At 40.8% G+C, this 17,403-nt stretch overlaps 2 protein-coding genes across 4 annotated transcripts in view; one reads left to right on the top strand and one right to left on the bottom strand.

The window, feature by feature from the left end:
- Window positions 1–205: 205 nt before the first annotated feature.
- On the top strand, window positions 206–8,692 carry LOC308099780 (very long chain fatty acid elongase 6-like). Its single transcript, XM_080448568.1, has 4 exons — window positions 206–457; window positions 2,205–2,336; window positions 5,397–5,548; window positions 6,222–8,692. The coding sequence occupies exons 1-4, from the start codon at window positions 366–368 to the stop codon at window positions 6,677–6,679; spliced, it is 834 nt and encodes a 277-aa protein (XP_080304694.1). The 5' UTR covers window positions 206–365; the 3' UTR covers window positions 6,680–8,692.
- Window positions 8,693–11,667: 2,975 nt separating this feature from the next.
- aifm2 (AIF family member 2) overlaps window positions 11,668–17,403 on the bottom strand; it is a gene marked incomplete at its 5' end in the record, with an annotated part of 30,567 nt that continues 24,831 nt past the window's right edge. For 2 of the 3 annotated variants that reach the window (XM_080449009.1, XM_080449010.1), the window contains one exon: window positions 11,668–12,091. In XM_080449009.1, the coding sequence (XP_080305135.1) occupies window positions 11,940–12,091 (152 nt within the window). In that variant the 3' untranslated portion in view covers window positions 11,668–11,939. Of the gene's footprint in view, window positions 12,092–14,468; window positions 14,589–17,403 lie in introns of those variants that run through there. The other variant, XM_080449011.1, reaches the window with a different exon arrangement.

Genomic DNA, 17,403 nt, shown 5'->3' with positions numbered 1-17,403 from the left:
ATAATAATCATCATATACTTCCCCCCCCCATCATCATCATCATCATCATCTCAGTCAGTACTCTCTGCTGGGGGTGGGGGGTTTACAGGTGAACTCCTCCTCCAATCAGCGTGGAGGATGGCTTGGTCACGCCCCCCTGGCTAATGGGATTTAATGTCTGTGAGATAACAGGTGCGTCAGACTCATACACACAGAGAGAGAGAGAGACAGGACAGTCAAGGAGGAACAACACACACTTTCATTAACCTTCTGTCCACTATAGTGCCTGCGTGTGTGTGTTTTGTGAAGAGCTTTCCAGAGCCGCTGCAGTGTGTGTGTGGTTTTTAATGTTTTTATTCTAAAGAGTATTTATATATTTTTAAAGCATGAATGAGTCATCAGAGATAGGTCTGTCTTCGTTCAGCTTCGAGCGGCGCTTCGATGAGAGAGGAGCCTTGGAATGGATGCAAGCCAACTGGTGAGTCAATTATATCTTATTTATTTCACTCTGAGAGTGTAACAAATGGTCCATTTGTTACACTCTCAGAGTTAAATGGTCCTTTTTTTTGCTCTGGAATGGATGCAAGCTACATGACTTGTCATTATATGACAGTCATGGATGATCTTCAAAATAGTGTTTGCACTTTCTCTTTTTGGCCCGTACATATACATAAAACGTTCACATATCAAATATAAAGTGCTTACTTCATGGCCACGGATGTTACAATTATGTATGGACCCTCATAAGTACCTGTATAAATCCGTATCGTTCAATAACAAGCATTTTAATCCGATCGGTGGCCATTTTCTCCGTATTTTCTCCATTATGCTTTCTACTCGACCCTATCGGTTGGGAGGCGTACTGCACGCGTGATGCGTTATAACTCTGTGAGAAAATGGCCATCGATCAGATCTACAAGCTCATTGCGCTGCACTCGGTGCTGCGCTATGAGCTTGTATATCTGCTATGTTTGAATAGTCAAGCTTTATTGTTTTGTGTGGGTTATTTTTCTCCCTCACACGTGGCATCCCAGCACTTAACAGTGTCACTTATTTGTCATAAAAGCTGTTATTTGATAAAAGCAAACGGGACAGACAGTGTTGCCATGTCCGCTTATTACAAGCGACGTTGGGCTTGTTTTTCTCTAAAGTGTAGTTGCTTATTTGGTCTTGCTTCCAAATTGTTTTCATTCTCATTTTAACCAGCTGGTTCTCAAATATTTTCATGGCAAAGACCCCCAAATTAAAACGTTTAGTGCCAGGGAGCCCCGGCCATGCCAGATTTGTGTTGTTAGAAGAATGTTTCAAAAATATTCCAAATATTCAATTTCCAGGTCTTAACATGATACTGTCACTACATCAGTCAGTGGTTCCCAAAGTTAAACATTTTCATTGTCAAGAACCCCCAAATTAGTGTATTAAGTAAACATTGAAGATTTCTAGAAAATGGCAGATCAACATATCACACCTTGTGTTGTGTGCTTGTAGATCTATTTTCAAATAGCCAATGTATATAGGGATTAAAGTGGTTAAACCGATTGTGATGCTACATTAACAACGTTTGCTGGACCCCAGTTTGAGAACCACTGTGCCATAGGACTCCTTTATGAGTCTCACTAGACCCCTCCTAGTGGTGGTTTTCTGTACTGTAGGTCTTCTACCTAATAGAATGCAAGTCAGTGGTGAGTCAATGGAAAGAATGAGCTCATCCTGTTTTAATCTATAGCATTTATTTTAGGCTCAGTAAATACTGTGAAGGTGCTGCTATACTTAACCTGCTGTCTATGTGGAGGACATGGGCCTTTACTTAAAGTAGAGATGTACCGATACCGGTTCTCCACAACTGTGTTGTAAAAGTATCAATACTGCAATGTAAAAGTACTCTGTTACAAGTAAAAGTCCAGAATTCTAAATTTACTTGAGTAAAAGTACAAATGTATTGGTATCAAAATGTACTTAAAGTACCAAAAGTAAAAGTACAAAAATGTTTGAAAATAGCAGATCTACAAGCTCACAACGCGCTATTTTCAAATAGCCAAGGTATAAAATAGGGCTAAAGTGGTTAATGTATGTTTTATAACAAATTTATATCTGCAAAGTAACTAGTAACTAAAGTTTTCAAATGATTGTAGTGGAGTAACTACAACCTAGTTCTGTGGGCTGTGTTGTATTGTGCTGCTGCCGGTATTCATAAAGTTTTTTTTGTTTTTTTTGTTTGTTTCCAGGAGTGTTTCGTTTGTGTTCTGTGGGCTGTATGTGATGCTGGTGTTCGGAGGACGACACTTCATGAGAGAGAGGCCCAAATTAAACCTGCGGACCCCCCTCATCCTCTGGTCTCTCAGTCTCGCCATCTTCAGGTGAGTCTTTATACCTTTTTTTTTTTAAAGGGATAGTTCACCCAAAAAATTACTTATTTTCTATTAATTACACTTACACACCCCATGAAGCTTTGAATTCATGGAGATGTTTTTAGTTTTTAGGCATTTTGATTTTGTACTATCGGCCTCGGGTCTTAATGTTAAAAATAAATCTTATTTTCTATCAATTACACACCCCACGAAGCCTTGAATTCATGGATATTGTTTTGTTTTTGTCGCATTCCTAAGCCAATAATTTGATTGACGGCAGAAAGATACTAATGTATCCGGTAGGAGACTCTAAGGAGTCTCTTTGAGTCTCCTACCGGAAATACACCCGGTCATCAAATTATTGGCTTAGGAATGCGACAAAAACAAAACAATATCCATGAATTCAAGGCTTCATGGGGTGTGTAATTGATAGAAAATAAGATATATTTTTTTAACATTAAGACCTGAGGCCGACAAAATCAAAATGCCTTCTAAACCAGTAGTTCTCAAACTTTTGTCGTGCCAAGGACCCCCAAAATGGTATATATTTGGCCGCGGACCCCCCCATCTGAAAATGTTTTGTGCCAGGGACCGCCACAATAGAAGTTTTGTGTTAAAAAAAATTCAAACACACTTTTAAGATATTTAAAAAAAGAACCCTGTTTTGGTGTGTTTTTCTCTTTTTAAACCTACCTATCAGCTGTGCCAGACTGCCAGTGCGTGTATTGTTAGGTTGCCATGGAGATGAAACGAACGCTCGCCGTCATTATGTCGGCACTCCGTCTTGTCATGTAATATTTGTACAAGCAAAACATTAGATCGATGCACACATGTTTTGTACATAATCACATCCATAGTAAGACATTATTCATGTCATTCAGTGCTGTCAAATAAGTCTACGAAGCCATCTATGACTAGCAAAACACAATATGTTGTGGGGGGTCCCTGCTTCATCTTGCTCTCAGCTAGGGGGTCCTTAGAAACGCATTGAAGACCCCTGCATTAGTAGATACTGCACTGAGGGGGAGAAGTCATAATATGAAATAGTTGTAGTCAGATGACATGCATCCTGTTTAGTGGTTGGATTATAGACAGGCTGGATTGAGCAGCTATTCCTGCCTACATCAATTCATATGGTTCTAGCCATGGATTAGGCTTAATGTGTGTGTGTGTGTGTGTGTGTGTGTGTGTGTGTGACACACACACACACAATTGAATCATATTTCGAAGCACTTAGTAAATTGTTTTTGTTTATTCCACTACACATGACTAATCTCACACTATGGATATGATTATGTGCTTTATAGAACGAGCGTGTGTGTGTGTGTGTGTGTGTGTGCATTGTTGTAATGTTTGCTTGTACACATTGGTGGACAAAAATGGCCTCCCAGCCCCCTTGGGGACTTCTGTAAACAAATTGTATAAACTAGTTTAACCACAATTATTTGGGGAGAAAAAGGGGGTAAACATTAAAAAAACGATTCTATGTTGCTGTCGCAGCATAGCTTTCGCTGAAAATAGCAGATCGACAAGCTCACAACGTGTCGCCCTGCGTGTCGTGTTGTGAGCTTGTCGATCTGCTATTTTCAGCGAAAGCGTTCCCCCATTTTCAGCGAAAGCGTTCCCCCACAAAAACGGAAGACACTAGCTTTAAGTTATTAATGTCTGCGCTCAACATATTTGTTGAGGCAGTGTCTCCTTACATGTCACCCATCTCCTGGGAACAATACTCTTATTATCATGAAACAACGTGGCCAAGGCTCTGAAGCGTGAGCTCTGTCCTCTGACAACACCGTCTGAACGCTTCCTATACAAGCTCTTTGATTTCCTCTTAAACCACCTAGTAAACAAAACGTGCACATCTGCTATGGTTCGATGAATAACCACTGGGTTCTGGTTAGTGAACTATTCAAAAATAGATGATGTACAAGGCAGCTCATAATGCCGCGCTATGAGCTTTTAGATCTGCTATATTTTGAAAAAAGAATCGTGAAAATGTGTCAAATCTTTGAATATATATATATATATATATATATATATATATATATATATATATATATATATATACGTATATATTTTTTAAAGCAAACATTTTAACTCAAATCTTTGCTTTTGGGGGTCCCTCGAACAAAACACTGTTGAGATGGGGGTCCGCGGCCAAATACATATAATTTTGGGGGTCCTTGAGAACCACTGATATAGAAACCTATGTTTTTCAAAAAAATTTAGGATTTAGAAGACATTTGTAGTGGCTGCGGACCCCCATCTGAAAATGTTTTGTGCCAGGGAAGATTTGAGTTAAAAATGTTGGCTTTAAAAATGTGTGTGTGTGTGTGTGTATGTATGTGTGTATATATATATATATATATATATACACATTTTCTGGGGACCCACTGGTGGTCCCCGGACCGTCTGGTTGAGAACCACTGATCTAGACTTCATTCTCATGTTGATACAGTTGTTATTGCAGGCATGTAGTAATAACACAACCTTGAGTTTCACAGTGTTACACAAACTAACACACAGAGCAGTCACACCCTACATTGTTTCACCACTAAACAGTGGTGTAAAGTAAGTACATTTACTCAAGTACTGTACTCGAGTACAATTCTGAGGTACTTTTACTTTACTGGAGTATTTCCAATTGTCTATACTTTTACTTCTACTCCACTATATCTCAGAGGCAAATGTTGTACTTTTACTCCACTACAATTATTTGAAAACTTTGGTTACTTTGCAGATATAAATGATTACATTATAAAATATACATTAACCACTTCAGCCCTATTTTTATACCGAGGCTATTTGAAAATAGCGGATCTACGTCGCATTGTGACGCGTTGTGAGCTTGTAGATCTGCTATTTTCAAACCTATACTTTAGTATATTTTGATACCAATACTTTTGTACTTTTACTCCAGTAAATTTTGAATTCCAGACTTTTACTTGTAACAGAGTACCTCAACATTGCAGTATTGATACTTTTACTTAAGTAAAAAGTACTTTTTTCCACCACTAGTTATATGTGACAGCAAAGTTAACTGTGAATGTGTCGTTGTGTGTTTTCCAGTATCGTCGGGGCGGTGCGGACCGGCCGCTACATGTCCCACATGTTGACCACCAGCGGGTTCCGGGCGTCCATCTGCAACCAGAGCTTCTACAGCGGACCGGTCAGCAAGTTCTGGGCCTACGCCTTCGTCCTGAGCAAAGCTCCTGAGCTGGGTGAGTCGATAGTTCAGAGACCACTGTGTGCTTTATCTGGTGCTTTGGGTCAACATGTCCTGGTTGACCACGTACATCACATATCGTCGCTGTCCGTTGGAAAAAGTACTACATTTTTTTTGCTTAAGTAAAAGTATCAATACTGCAATGTAGAAATACTCTGTTCCAAGTAAATGTCTGCAATTTGAAATTAACTTGAGTAAAAGTACAAAAGTGTTGGTTTCAAAATGTACTTAAAGTACCAAAAGTAGAAAGTACTCATTATGCAGAATTTCCCAAGTTTTCAAATGTACAAAATGTGTAAAAATATTTTGAAAATAACAATCTACAAGCTCACATTGTTGCATTGTGAGCTTGTAGCTCGGCTATTTTCAAATGGCCGAAATGTATATAGGGCTGAAGTGTTAATGTATATGTTTTGTAGTAATAATCAAAATCTACAAAGTAACTAGTAACTAAAGTGTTCAAATAATTGTAGTGGAGTAAAAGTACAATATTTGCCTCTGAACAATTTTGAATTCCGGACTTTTACCTGCAACGAGTACTTCTACATCGCAGCATTGATACTTTTACTCAAGCAAAAACATTTGGGTACTTTTCCCACCACTACTATTTTATACGATTGCGACCTCATCCTAACGGTCCTCTCTCCTCCCCCCCCCCCCCCCCACAGGTGACACAGCGTTCATCGTGCTCCGCAAGCAGCCCCTGATCTTCCTGCACTGGTACCACCACGTCACGGTCCTCTGCTACTCCTGGTACTCCTACAAGGACCAGGTGGCCGGCGGCGGCTGGTTCATGACCATGAACTACTGCGTCCACGCGCTCATGTACAGCTACTACGCCGTGCGCGCCGCCGGCTACCGCGTGCCGCGCCCGCTCGCCGCCCTCATCACGGCCTCGCAGATCGCCCAGATGGCCATGGGCCTGACGGTGGCGGCGCTGGTCTGGCGCTGGATGCGCCACGGCGACTGCCACTCGTACCCGGACAACATCGTGTGGGCCACGCTCATGTACCTCAGCTACCTGCTGCTGTTCGCGCGCTTCTTCTACAACGCCTACATCGTCAAGGCCCCCAAACGCAAGGACGTTGGGGGCGGGGGCGAACGCAAGGCCGTCAAGACGGAGTAACGCCCGGGGGGGTTCGTGCCTCGTTGTCGTATGATGAACGATTAGCAGACATACAAGCTCGCCAAACCCTCATCTCTTAAGACTGTGTCCACCAGGAAACTGAGCGGACCTTGTTTTTGTTTTTTTAACGCTACAATTCTTTTAAAAAGGTTTTCAGAGAACACGTGCCACACTTACTTATGGGGTTCCACAAAGACCATGACTTTGTGTCTCCCCAGTATCTTATGTATGTGTGTGGTGCTACCAGCTAAAACCAGAGTTATCATGAACACAGAGGCCCCGGAACAATTTATTTATCATTAATTTTTTGTCCGTCTAGCGACACTTAATCACATTTTCTACGTTAGAAGTTATCACTTGTACACAATGGCTTGAGGTTTAACTTGTCACCGTTTTCCTTCTCAACTCGTCATTTGACCACTGTGTCAGACGTTGCATCATCTCATTCTTCAGTCCTCTGTGACACACTCTTTATAAGATTCCGTAAAACCCATAGACAGACTTAACCACTTTCCAATTTTGTCAAATAGCCGGTAGAACGGCAATTTGCGCAGTTTTGTGCCCGACAGGGACTATAAATGTCATCTTCGTGGAATTGCTGAAACATTCCATGGAGATGACACTCACTCTCACTCTCGCTCTCCAACTCAACAACAAACTTAAGGACAACATTCCGACAGGCAGACGTAACGTGAGGCCAACCTCACCTCGCCAACCGGCTTTACCAGTTCACTGTTTGGCAGCTGTGTGAAGCCGCTACCCCCCCCCCCCACCCCCCCGTACATGATTAAATACAGTAGCTTATTGCTCTGCCTGTTGCTCAAACCTGAATAGTTGACGTTGTTCTGCAGTGAGGTTTTTAGTGACACACAACCGCTGGTTTCTGTCTGACCAAGCCTCTCTGCCTTTTTATAAGGGTGTGTGGAACTGGTACTTCCAGTTTATAGAGAAGAATAGAAGAATCTTTATACATCTGTGAGAAGAATAAGATCTGTATTATTAAGTCACTGTGGTGGTCTGTTAACACGGCTCATGTAAGCAGCTTGCAGTATTGTCTGCAATAATATTTATTTTTGTTAATTATGTGATGGCATGATGGCAACTGGGACAGTAGCCGGAAAAGTCAAAATGCTCCCCCTCTTAACACTACACTGTGTGGAGGGGATACCATTATTTAGTTTCTCATTTTTACATTTTGAGTTTAAAAAATATATATTTATTGATTTGTAATAACTCTTTTATGTGGCTTTAGTGCAATAACTCTTTTATGTGGCTTTAGTGTTCCACTGTCCAGTGTTACACTGGAGTCTTGAGGATCTGGCGCCCTCTCCTGTTGGCTGCTAACTTAACAGCCTATTTTAAGTCCTTGCTTTAGTATCTGACAATATTCCATTTGTCCCTTTCTCTACCTCATTATAAAGGACGTCGTTTTTAATCTTTATAAAGCAGGTGTTTGAAGTCTTGTGTTTTTTTTACGTAATCTCATTTACTGTATGTCGACAAATGACCTGAATGTAAACGCTTTCCTTCCTTGATGTCGACATGGGACGTTTGTCAGTAAAAATGGCTTCCTCTGTTATGGTGCTGCTGTGAATTTGATCATCAGACATGTTGTTTGACGGTTAGAATGTTTATCGTGTTCCGCTTCTAAAGCAGTGCTTCAAACTCCAGGGTTCCTGGCGAGCCACAATGAAAAGCATTGATCTGTGAAATCATACTTGTCTGAATTTTGTTGAAGGAAAAACAAATTGTATAGTAAAGGCTGTGATTTATTACGATGTGCCAAAACAAAGCTTAAAATGGCAAGATAATGAAGACTGCTTGATTTCTCTCTCACACACACACACACACACTGCAGATGAGGCATGAGGCCCTGAAAACTGCAGTGGCCTTCTGGACAATGTGCTTGAGTGTAACTTAATTGTTATGAATGACAACACAAACAAACTGTATGAAATGTTTTTTTTTAATGTGTAAAATATTGTATATTAAAGTTGTATCTTTTTAAAATGATTTTTGCTTGAACTATTTATTTAAAAAGAAATTGTCCAAAACCTTGTTCTCTAATCTTAGAGGATGACTTTGCCCATTTTCAACCTATTCATATTGGTCCTCACTAATGCTCATGAAAAAATGTTTTTTTTTTTACTCTGCCTGTGTCTCAGAGGGCTGTGGACAGTTCAGAAACCCAACAATATTTAAATGTTTTTATTTTGACTTGTATCAACGCGAGAGCACTGGCTTCCATTATGAATATAGCCTAACCTTTCCCCATCGATGATGTCACTGGTAGGAGGTCTTCTGAACTGTCCACACCCTCCTCTTACACATAGACGGGTAGAAATGGTACTATAGTCCATGAGCCAGACAAGATTTCATTATCGAAAGAGTGGGCAAAACCATACCTATATTAAATTGTTCATAGGGTCAATACGAGTAAATAAATATATGATAACCTCTCCACAGGAGCAGCTTTGTCATGGTTATCACACATTTTGTTATTTTCCCCATACGTACATGACAGGTGAAAAAATTACATTTAAAAAAGAGTTATCATAATTAAATTTCCTGAGTTGATTACTTACATGAAGACAATGATTTATCGTATTACAAGTTTTCTGAAATTGTATATTTAAATATGCAAATTAGGCATTACGAAAATATGCCCGAATTTGTATAACTTGCCAGAATCAACATTGGAACATTGGACAAAGCCAGAGTGAACATTCTTATTTCATTTTGTTAAGATGTTGGAGTCAAAGGTTTTTAACGAGGGAATATTCAATATCTGGCTCAATTTTGGGGCTCTGGCTCATGGACTAAATGCCTAATTCGCATATTTAAATATACAATTTCAGAAAACTTGTAATACGATAAATCATTGTCTTCATGCAAGTATCAACTCAGGAAGTTTCATTATGATAACCCTTTTTTAAATTGTCATTTTTTTCACCTGTCATGTACGTATGGGGAAAATAACAAAATGTGTGATAACTATGAAAAAGCTGCTCCTGTGGAAAGGTTATCATATATTTATTTACTCGTATTGACCCTATGAACAATTTAATATAGGTTTGGTTTTGCCCACTCTTCCGATAATCATTGCTCAATTTTGGGGCTCTGGCTCATGGACTACTATTAGTGAGGACCAATTATATGAAGACGGGTAAAAAAAAATGGTGAAGTCATCTTTTACACATCAGTTTATCATTACAAAATAATATGGTAAGCTGTTTGTAGCATTACTAGCAAAAAATAATAACAAAACATCATTCAAATATAATAATAATAATAATGAATTGCATTTATATGGCGCTTTTCTAAGTACTCAAACTTACTCAAAGCGCTTTACAATGGTTCATTCATTCATACAGGGGGGGGGGGAAACAGTCAACGCCAGCGTCCCCACTTTTCCCACATTCACACACCAATGGTGGCAAGCTAGTGCCGACCGAATCATTGGAGGCAATGTAGGGTTCAGTGTCTTGCCCAAGGACACTTCGACATGTGGACAGGAGGAGTTGGGATTCGAACCGCCGACCCACGGATCAATGGACGACCTGCTCTACCTCCTGAGCCACAGCCGCCCAATATAAGGCACTTTGATGAAACCAATGTAAAAGTTGAGTGTTGTACCTAATGGGTTTTTCCCATATTAGGTCAACACTGCTAGAAACTGTCTGATAAACTACCACAGATCCTTCTAGACAGAGGTAGGAACAGAAGATAGTGCCTTGCTCAAGGTCATTACAGCAAGACCCACAGAGCAGTGGTTCTCAACCTTTTCAGGACGCGACCCCCCAAAATAATCATATTTGAACTGGGGACTGACACCCTGACAAGCACTTGGAATTGTATAGGAATTGAGGCATTAGCGTACATTTAGTTTGACTCTGTTAAAAATAGCAGATCTACAAGCTACAGTATGTATGTACATCTGCTATTTACTATTTGGCCAATGTTTGACCAGTTTTTAGTTTGTTGATTACTTTTGATGAAGTAATGTTTTACTAAAATCATGTGGGGGTTGAGAACCACTGCCAGAGCACAGAAGTGTGACATCACTGCCGCCACTAGAGGCCGCTATCCCCCTGGGTCACAGTTCAGTTGGAAATCCCACAGGGAAATCTCAGAAGCGTCTCGTGAAGCATCAACTGACGGTGAAAATGTAGCCTACAAATGTATCCAAAGATTTACGATTTTTCCCCCCAGACATTATCAAATGTAACTATATCATAAACGAGTCGCATACCTCAGACAGAATCACAGGGCTGATTTGTTTATTTTTGGAACACTGAATGACGCAATCTAAGATATCCCCAAAAGATATGTCCGTGACCCATGGGTAGCATTGATTCTTTTTTTGTTAAGTCCACAAGATGGTCACGTATTTCAGCAGGTCACCAATTTCATCGTAACACAGCATTGGAGGCAGAAATGTGAGAATTGGATCTGGCTAGAGAGAGCTGGGTTCACTCAATTTACAATTTAGGCATTTAGCAGATGCTCTTTATCCAGAGCGACTTACAGAAAACAAGGTAAACGCATACATAGAATGCAGAGAGACAGTGTAGTGCCTCAGTAAACTATAGGATCACAGGTAAACCAAGAACCTAGCATCAGTTTTAAAGGGATAGTTCACCCCAAAAATGACTTGTTTTCTATTGATTAGTCACCCCATGGAGACTAGATTTTGTTTGTTTTTGTCGCATTCCTAACCTAATAATTAAGGGTGAACTGTCCCTTTAATCCATTAAGGCCGGGAACGTGTCTGTGTCATTTTTTGATTTATTTGGCTATTCAAAAATAGCAGATGTACAAGCTCATAGCGCGGCACCTATGTAGATCTGCTATTTTTTTTTAATCGTGAACATTTGTGCAAATCTTTGAATATATATATATATTTTTTAAGGGAACATTTTTAACTCAAATCGTTGCTTCAGGGTGATTCTACAAATGTCTTCTAAATGCTAACAGTTAAAAAAAAAAAATGCACGTTGCTATATATATATAAGTGGTTCTCAAACTTAGGAGAAAAAAAGATTGTTCCAGGGACCCCCAGAAAAGTGTATTTATAATATATAATAATATATATATATATTCAAAGATTTGCACACATTTTCACGACTTTAATGGGCTAAGCAACATAATATACAAACAATTATAATCTATACATTGAAACTATAGGATGCCATGGGTAAAGCAAATGAACCCTGTCTACACATTCAGGGTGTCCTGGTTGGGTGGCCTGCAGGTTGATTCAGGGTGACTTCTGTCCCATGTCCCTCCAGCTCTTCCACAGCAGCAGGTCTTTGCTCTTCCCCAGAGTGACCACACAGCGGGGCAGCCTGAAGCCGGCGTACTGCCCTACCCCGTCGTCATGTCCCATGGCCAACAGCATGGTCACGTTACCTGATAGGATGACACACAGACCGTTCCATGTCAAGGAGACCCCCAAACTGATATACACAGTTGTAGTGGAAAAAGTTTTAAAAATGTTTTTACTTAAGTAAAAGTGTCAATAGTGCAATGTAGAAATACTCTGTTACAAGTAAAAGTCCGGAATTCAGAAAGGACTCGTAAAAGTATTGGCATCAAAATGTCCTTAAAGTACCAAAAGTAAAAGTACTCATTATGCAGAAGTTTCACGTTTCAAGTTTTTAAATGTATAAAAATCGTTTGAAAATAGCAGATCGACAAGCTCACAATGCGTCGTGATGCAACGCGTTGTGAGCTTGTAGATCGGCTATTTTGAGTAATGTATGTTGTTTTGTAATAATAATCCAAATCTACAAGGTAACTAGTAACTAAAGTTTTCAAATAATAGTGGAGTAAAGGTACAATATTTGCCTCTGAGATAGTAGTGGAGTAGAAGTAAAAGTATTGGAAATTGGAGATACTCAAGTAAAGTACAAATACCTCAAAATTATACTTAAGTACAGTACTTGAGTACATGTACTTAGTTACTTTACACCACTGGATACGTATATATATATTTGGCCACGGACCCCCCATCTGAAAAGGTTTTGTGCTAGGGACCCCCAGAAGGAGAATATTTATGTAAAAAAAAGAAAAAAAGTCACAATTATTCAAAATCTTCCAAGGATTTTCTCAAAAATAGCAGACGTACAAGCTTGCAGCGCTGCACGAAGTTACACGCTGTGAGCTTGTAGATCTGCTATTTTTTGAATAGCCAACGTGTAAATGGATAAAGTGGTTAAACTCATGTGAACGTGGAGAGTTTCTGGTACGTGCGGACGCGTTAAATACTATCCATATGTGTATATGTGCACACTGCACGGCATGTGTGTGCGTGTGTGTCTATCATATATGTATATGTATGTAACATATGTGTAAAATGTGTTTTTCCATTGTAGAGCTATAGAAACCTTCAAGAATGTCATGTACGTGTGAACGTTGAGAGTTTTTGGTTTGTGCGGATGCATTGTGCGGAATGTTGACTATTTTCTAGTGCTTGTGGAGGGGACACACACCTCGATCCAACCAGTTTATGTCTACAGGGGTTATGGCAGGGAGCCTTATGACTGGATTCTTTGTCTGTCGCAACTGTGCAACATGTGAGAACGCACACGCACGCACGCACACGCACGCACGCACGCACACACACACACACACACACACTGTCACCCCTTACATCACTTCTAGGGACTAGTATGACAGACAATGCCTCACATGAACATCTACCGGGCATTATGTACCTCCTGTCATGTCCATGTGGACTGCAGTATGTAGGTATGCAGTAACCCATTAAAACCGGGAAAGCATCTGTGTCATTTTAGATTTTAGCTATATAATAGCAACATACGTTTTTCAGAGAACTCTTAGGATTTAGAACAGTGGTCTAGAGTCTAGAACAGTGGTTCTCAAAAATAGCAGATATACAAGCTCATTTCCTGCCGCACGTGTACATCTGCTATTTTTGAAAAATAGCAGATTTTATCATTTTGAATTTCTTTTAACACTTCTAGGGGTCCCTGGCACAAAACATTTTCAGATGGGGGACTCTTCGTGTCTCCTACCGGAACCGCTGCCAGTCATCAAATTATTGACTTTTAGGCTACGTTTAGATGACAACGGTCTCTAGTCAAAACGTCAAAGTGCCGTTGCGTTCTCACATTTTATTTTGCCTTTAGACGGTGACACACCAGTGATAGAAAACGCTGTAGTGTGCGCAGCTGATCTGTGGGTTGCCATGTCCGATTATTATAATCGACTTAAGGCTTGTTTTTCCTGTAAAGTTGCTTGTAAATATTGGTTGTTGCGTGTTGCTTTTTGGGCTTTTAAAGTGTAGTTACTTTTTTGATTTTATTATTGTTTAAACAGTCCTCAAACATATGCATGTCAAATTATTGTATTTCTTCGCAGACCCCCCCCATCTGAATTAATAAATAATATATGGTGAACTCTTGGAAAACTCAGGCAGAAAATGGTTCAACTTTTGGGGGAAATGTCCTTTCCTAAGCAGAGGGTCTCGGAGACACAACCACTGAGCAGAGGCATGTCGCTCAGTGCATGTGTAGCTCTGTGGACGCAAGGGGCCAGCCTGACACATTTACATTGAAGCCGATACGGAAGAGAGACAGTTCATATGAATGGCCTGTATGGTGCTGTTTTACCCCTGCAGGTGTCAGAAAGAATATTCTCTCATTGCAAGCGGATGGGTTTTTGACGTAACCTGACACCGTCAAATGGAAGAAGCTTGCGACACACATTTGTTTCACAGCCTACTTCCCATCTGAGACTCCGGTCGCAGAATCGATGACAGACAGTTTTTCTTTTTTTCAAGCTACTAGGCAGGTGATTGGATGATCCCGCCCCTAGCAGCCGCTGATTGGTTCGGACACGCAGTGTTCGGCCATCTCTACTCCCTGCGCAATCCCAGACCTCCCTGAAATCAAATGCAAATGAGATTTCCGGAGGGAGGGGGTTTACCAGGCTATTTTTGACGAACTTTAATAAAAATTCGTACCTTAAATAATATTTATGTCATAAATACTATATGCTTCCAGTCGCTAGTTTAAAGTCTCCTTTCAATCATCATGATATGCTTTTTGCTAAATTATGGTCCCCTTTATTTTAAAATTGACGATAAAGTAGGGGCGGGATGATTTGATTGACAACCTATACAACCAATAGCATTCATTCCCCGCCCCCGCTCTTGATTGACAAGCTACACAACCTTTGGGGATTGTTTTCCGGTTCCCTGGTCACATGTCTGGTTGACCCGCCCCCAATTTGGTCACATGTCTGGTCTCAAGCAATAGCGTTTGATTTCCGACGTGCCCTTTGACTTTGGTATATATTAAAGATGGCGGATTGCACATTCCTGAACAATCGGCTTCATTTACGGTCTGTAGAAACCAATGGCGTGACACTGTCCATTCTTTTTATACAGTCTATGTGAGGACGTGATATCCAAATAAAAAAGACGTGACACTTTCTGTGGCCCCTTGACATGTAAAGTGTCACATGCCAGTGTGTGTGGTATGCGTTTCATTGTTATTGAGGTAGGTGTGTGAAGGGTATGTGGACTTCTTACATTTGTTTAAAAAATATATATATTTCAAGGACCACCATAACTCCAATCTGGGAACCCATCGCCAACTGAAAATGAAAAACAGCGCCCTCTGCTGTTTGTTCTATGTCTGTTGGCTCTGGGCGGACGAAAACGTAACACCAGAGCACAAGGAAACCGGTGTTTGTGATGCGCCTTCAGCGCATCACTTCCGGTTGGTGCGACTATGTTTTCATTCCCACTAACAATATTTCTACACGGAACACTAACACCACTTCTCCCAGAGAACATGGATCGTTTTGGTTATAAGCCCACTTGTTTCTATGATGAAAGAGTAAGTTAAAATGTGAATATATTTCCGTGGTTTTGTCTGCTCCGCGGACGCTATTGTTAAATTAGTTTCGGTTTGTTTCGAGGGGGAAAGATCGACGGACATGTGAATCCCGCCCACTACATGTGATTGGGTAAAGCGCGGCCTACTTCCTGATCTGAATGCGCACTCGTTATGACGAACCTCCCCAACAGATTCCAACGCAGTGCAGAAGCTGTTCTTGAGAGATTACCATAACTCTGATAATGTACAAATGGAATGTTCCATGTGTACACTCTCATAGTTACAGACCTGTAAGGGTCCATTTGGTTCCATTTGTACACTCTCATAGTTACAGACCTGTAAGGGTCCATCAGTAGGCTGATTTAACATCTCCAGAGAGAGAATGCGTGTGATCTAGTGATGTGCGGGTCGGGTTTTTTCATGACCCGCCCCGCCACGGAACCCAACCCACCTCTACCCGCCCCGCGAACCCATATATAAATCTATGGCTCAACCCGCCCCGCGGGTCGTACCTATAATTCTGTGAAATCATGAAGGAAAATAATCTTCAAGTATTACACCCCAAGTGTATACAAACTGTTTTATTGTTATTATTCTTATTCTTATTAGGAATAAAGACAAAACAAGAGCATGTGATTATTTATTTTTTTTGCGTGTGAGAGCGGCTGACCCGCTCACCCGCAGCCCGCATAATTGCCTCTGAAATCCTGACTCGACCACCCACCGCGCCGCGGGTTGACCGGCGGGTTACGGGTCGGCCCGCTCATCACTAGTGTGATCCCATTGGTTCACCGATCTGTCCGTCAGCCCCCCGCCCCGTCACAACACAACATTTGGAGCGACGCCCACTGCACTCTGGTTGGTTGGGGAAATTAAACACTTCCTATGCCCGGAACACCGACTCGCTGGTCCAGGCTTTTATTTTTTTTAGCAAAACTAAAAAATAAAAGCCTGGAGATCGAGGCTAGTCCATCAGTAACCCAGAGGGTCCATGGACCTCACTTTGAGAACCACTACAATGTATGCAATACTGTATGTAATGTATGATTGAATTTGTGTTTATCAAAAATTATAATGAAGGCCACAATTATACCGTTTTGGGTTCTCAAAGTGGGGTCCGGGGACCCTCAGGGTTCTTTGAGGGGGTTTCAAATGGACCCTTACAAGTCTGTAACTCTGAGAGTGTACAAATGGAACCAAATGGACCCTTACGGTTCCATTTGGTTCCATTTTGTACACTCACAGAGTTATGGGGGTCCTTGAAATAAAAAAAGCTTGAGAACCACTGATCTAGGAATAATTGTATAATAGTTAAAGTGCAGCTCCAAGTTAGTAAAATAATACTGTAAATTGTACAGTAAGAATGTAAAACCGTAGTGCAACATCAATTCAAATAATATTACAGTAAATGAAATCTCATCATGTGATAAATGACATGGCATCAGATCGGCATAGACTGGCATGCCCGCCGATACAGACACCAGCATTTTAGGCAGAATCGGCAGCTTTTCCGATACTGGTCTCGGAACAGTCTACAGCAGGGGCCTTCAACGTTTTTACAAGGCCATGGACCCCTTAGCTGAGAGAGTGATGAAGCAGGGACCCCCCCTCCCACACTACATATTGTATAACATTGTGTTACATTGTGTAACTTTTTCATAGATTTCATAGATAGATTCATAGACTTGTGTAGCGTTGTGTTGGGATTCATGTTAATGTGTGTTTTCAGACAGTTAACTACTTAAACCCTCAATAGTTAAAAAAAAATGCTCTTTTTCCCCCCTACACCAAACCTTCTTTGCCGAAAATAGCCGATCTCGTGAGCTTGTAGATTTTCAGCTAATGTTCCCCTCA

The sequence above is a fragment of the Gymnoscopelus braueri genome, assembly GCF_963280865.1.
Source record: "Gymnoscopelus braueri genome assembly, chromosome: 14".
Lineage (NCBI taxonomy): Eukaryota > Metazoa > Chordata > Actinopteri > Myctophiformes > Myctophidae > Gymnoscopelus > Gymnoscopelus braueri.
This window is presented reverse-complemented; position numbering and strand designations above follow the sequence as displayed.

Bases quoted from the DNA above. Each gene is read 5' to 3' on its own strand.
- LOC308099780 (XM_080448568.1), top strand. From the start codon at position 366: ATGAATGAGTCATCAGAGATAGGTCTGTCTTCGTTCAGCTTCGAGCGG. The intron at 458-2,204 runs GTGAGTCAATTA...GTTTGTTTCCAG, and splicing joins GAATGGATGCAAGCCAACTG to GAGTGTTTCGTTTGTGTTCT. The intron at 5,549-6,221 runs GTGAGTCGATAG...CCCCCCCCACAG, and splicing joins GAGCAAAGCTCCTGAGCTGG to GTGACACAGCGTTCATCGTG.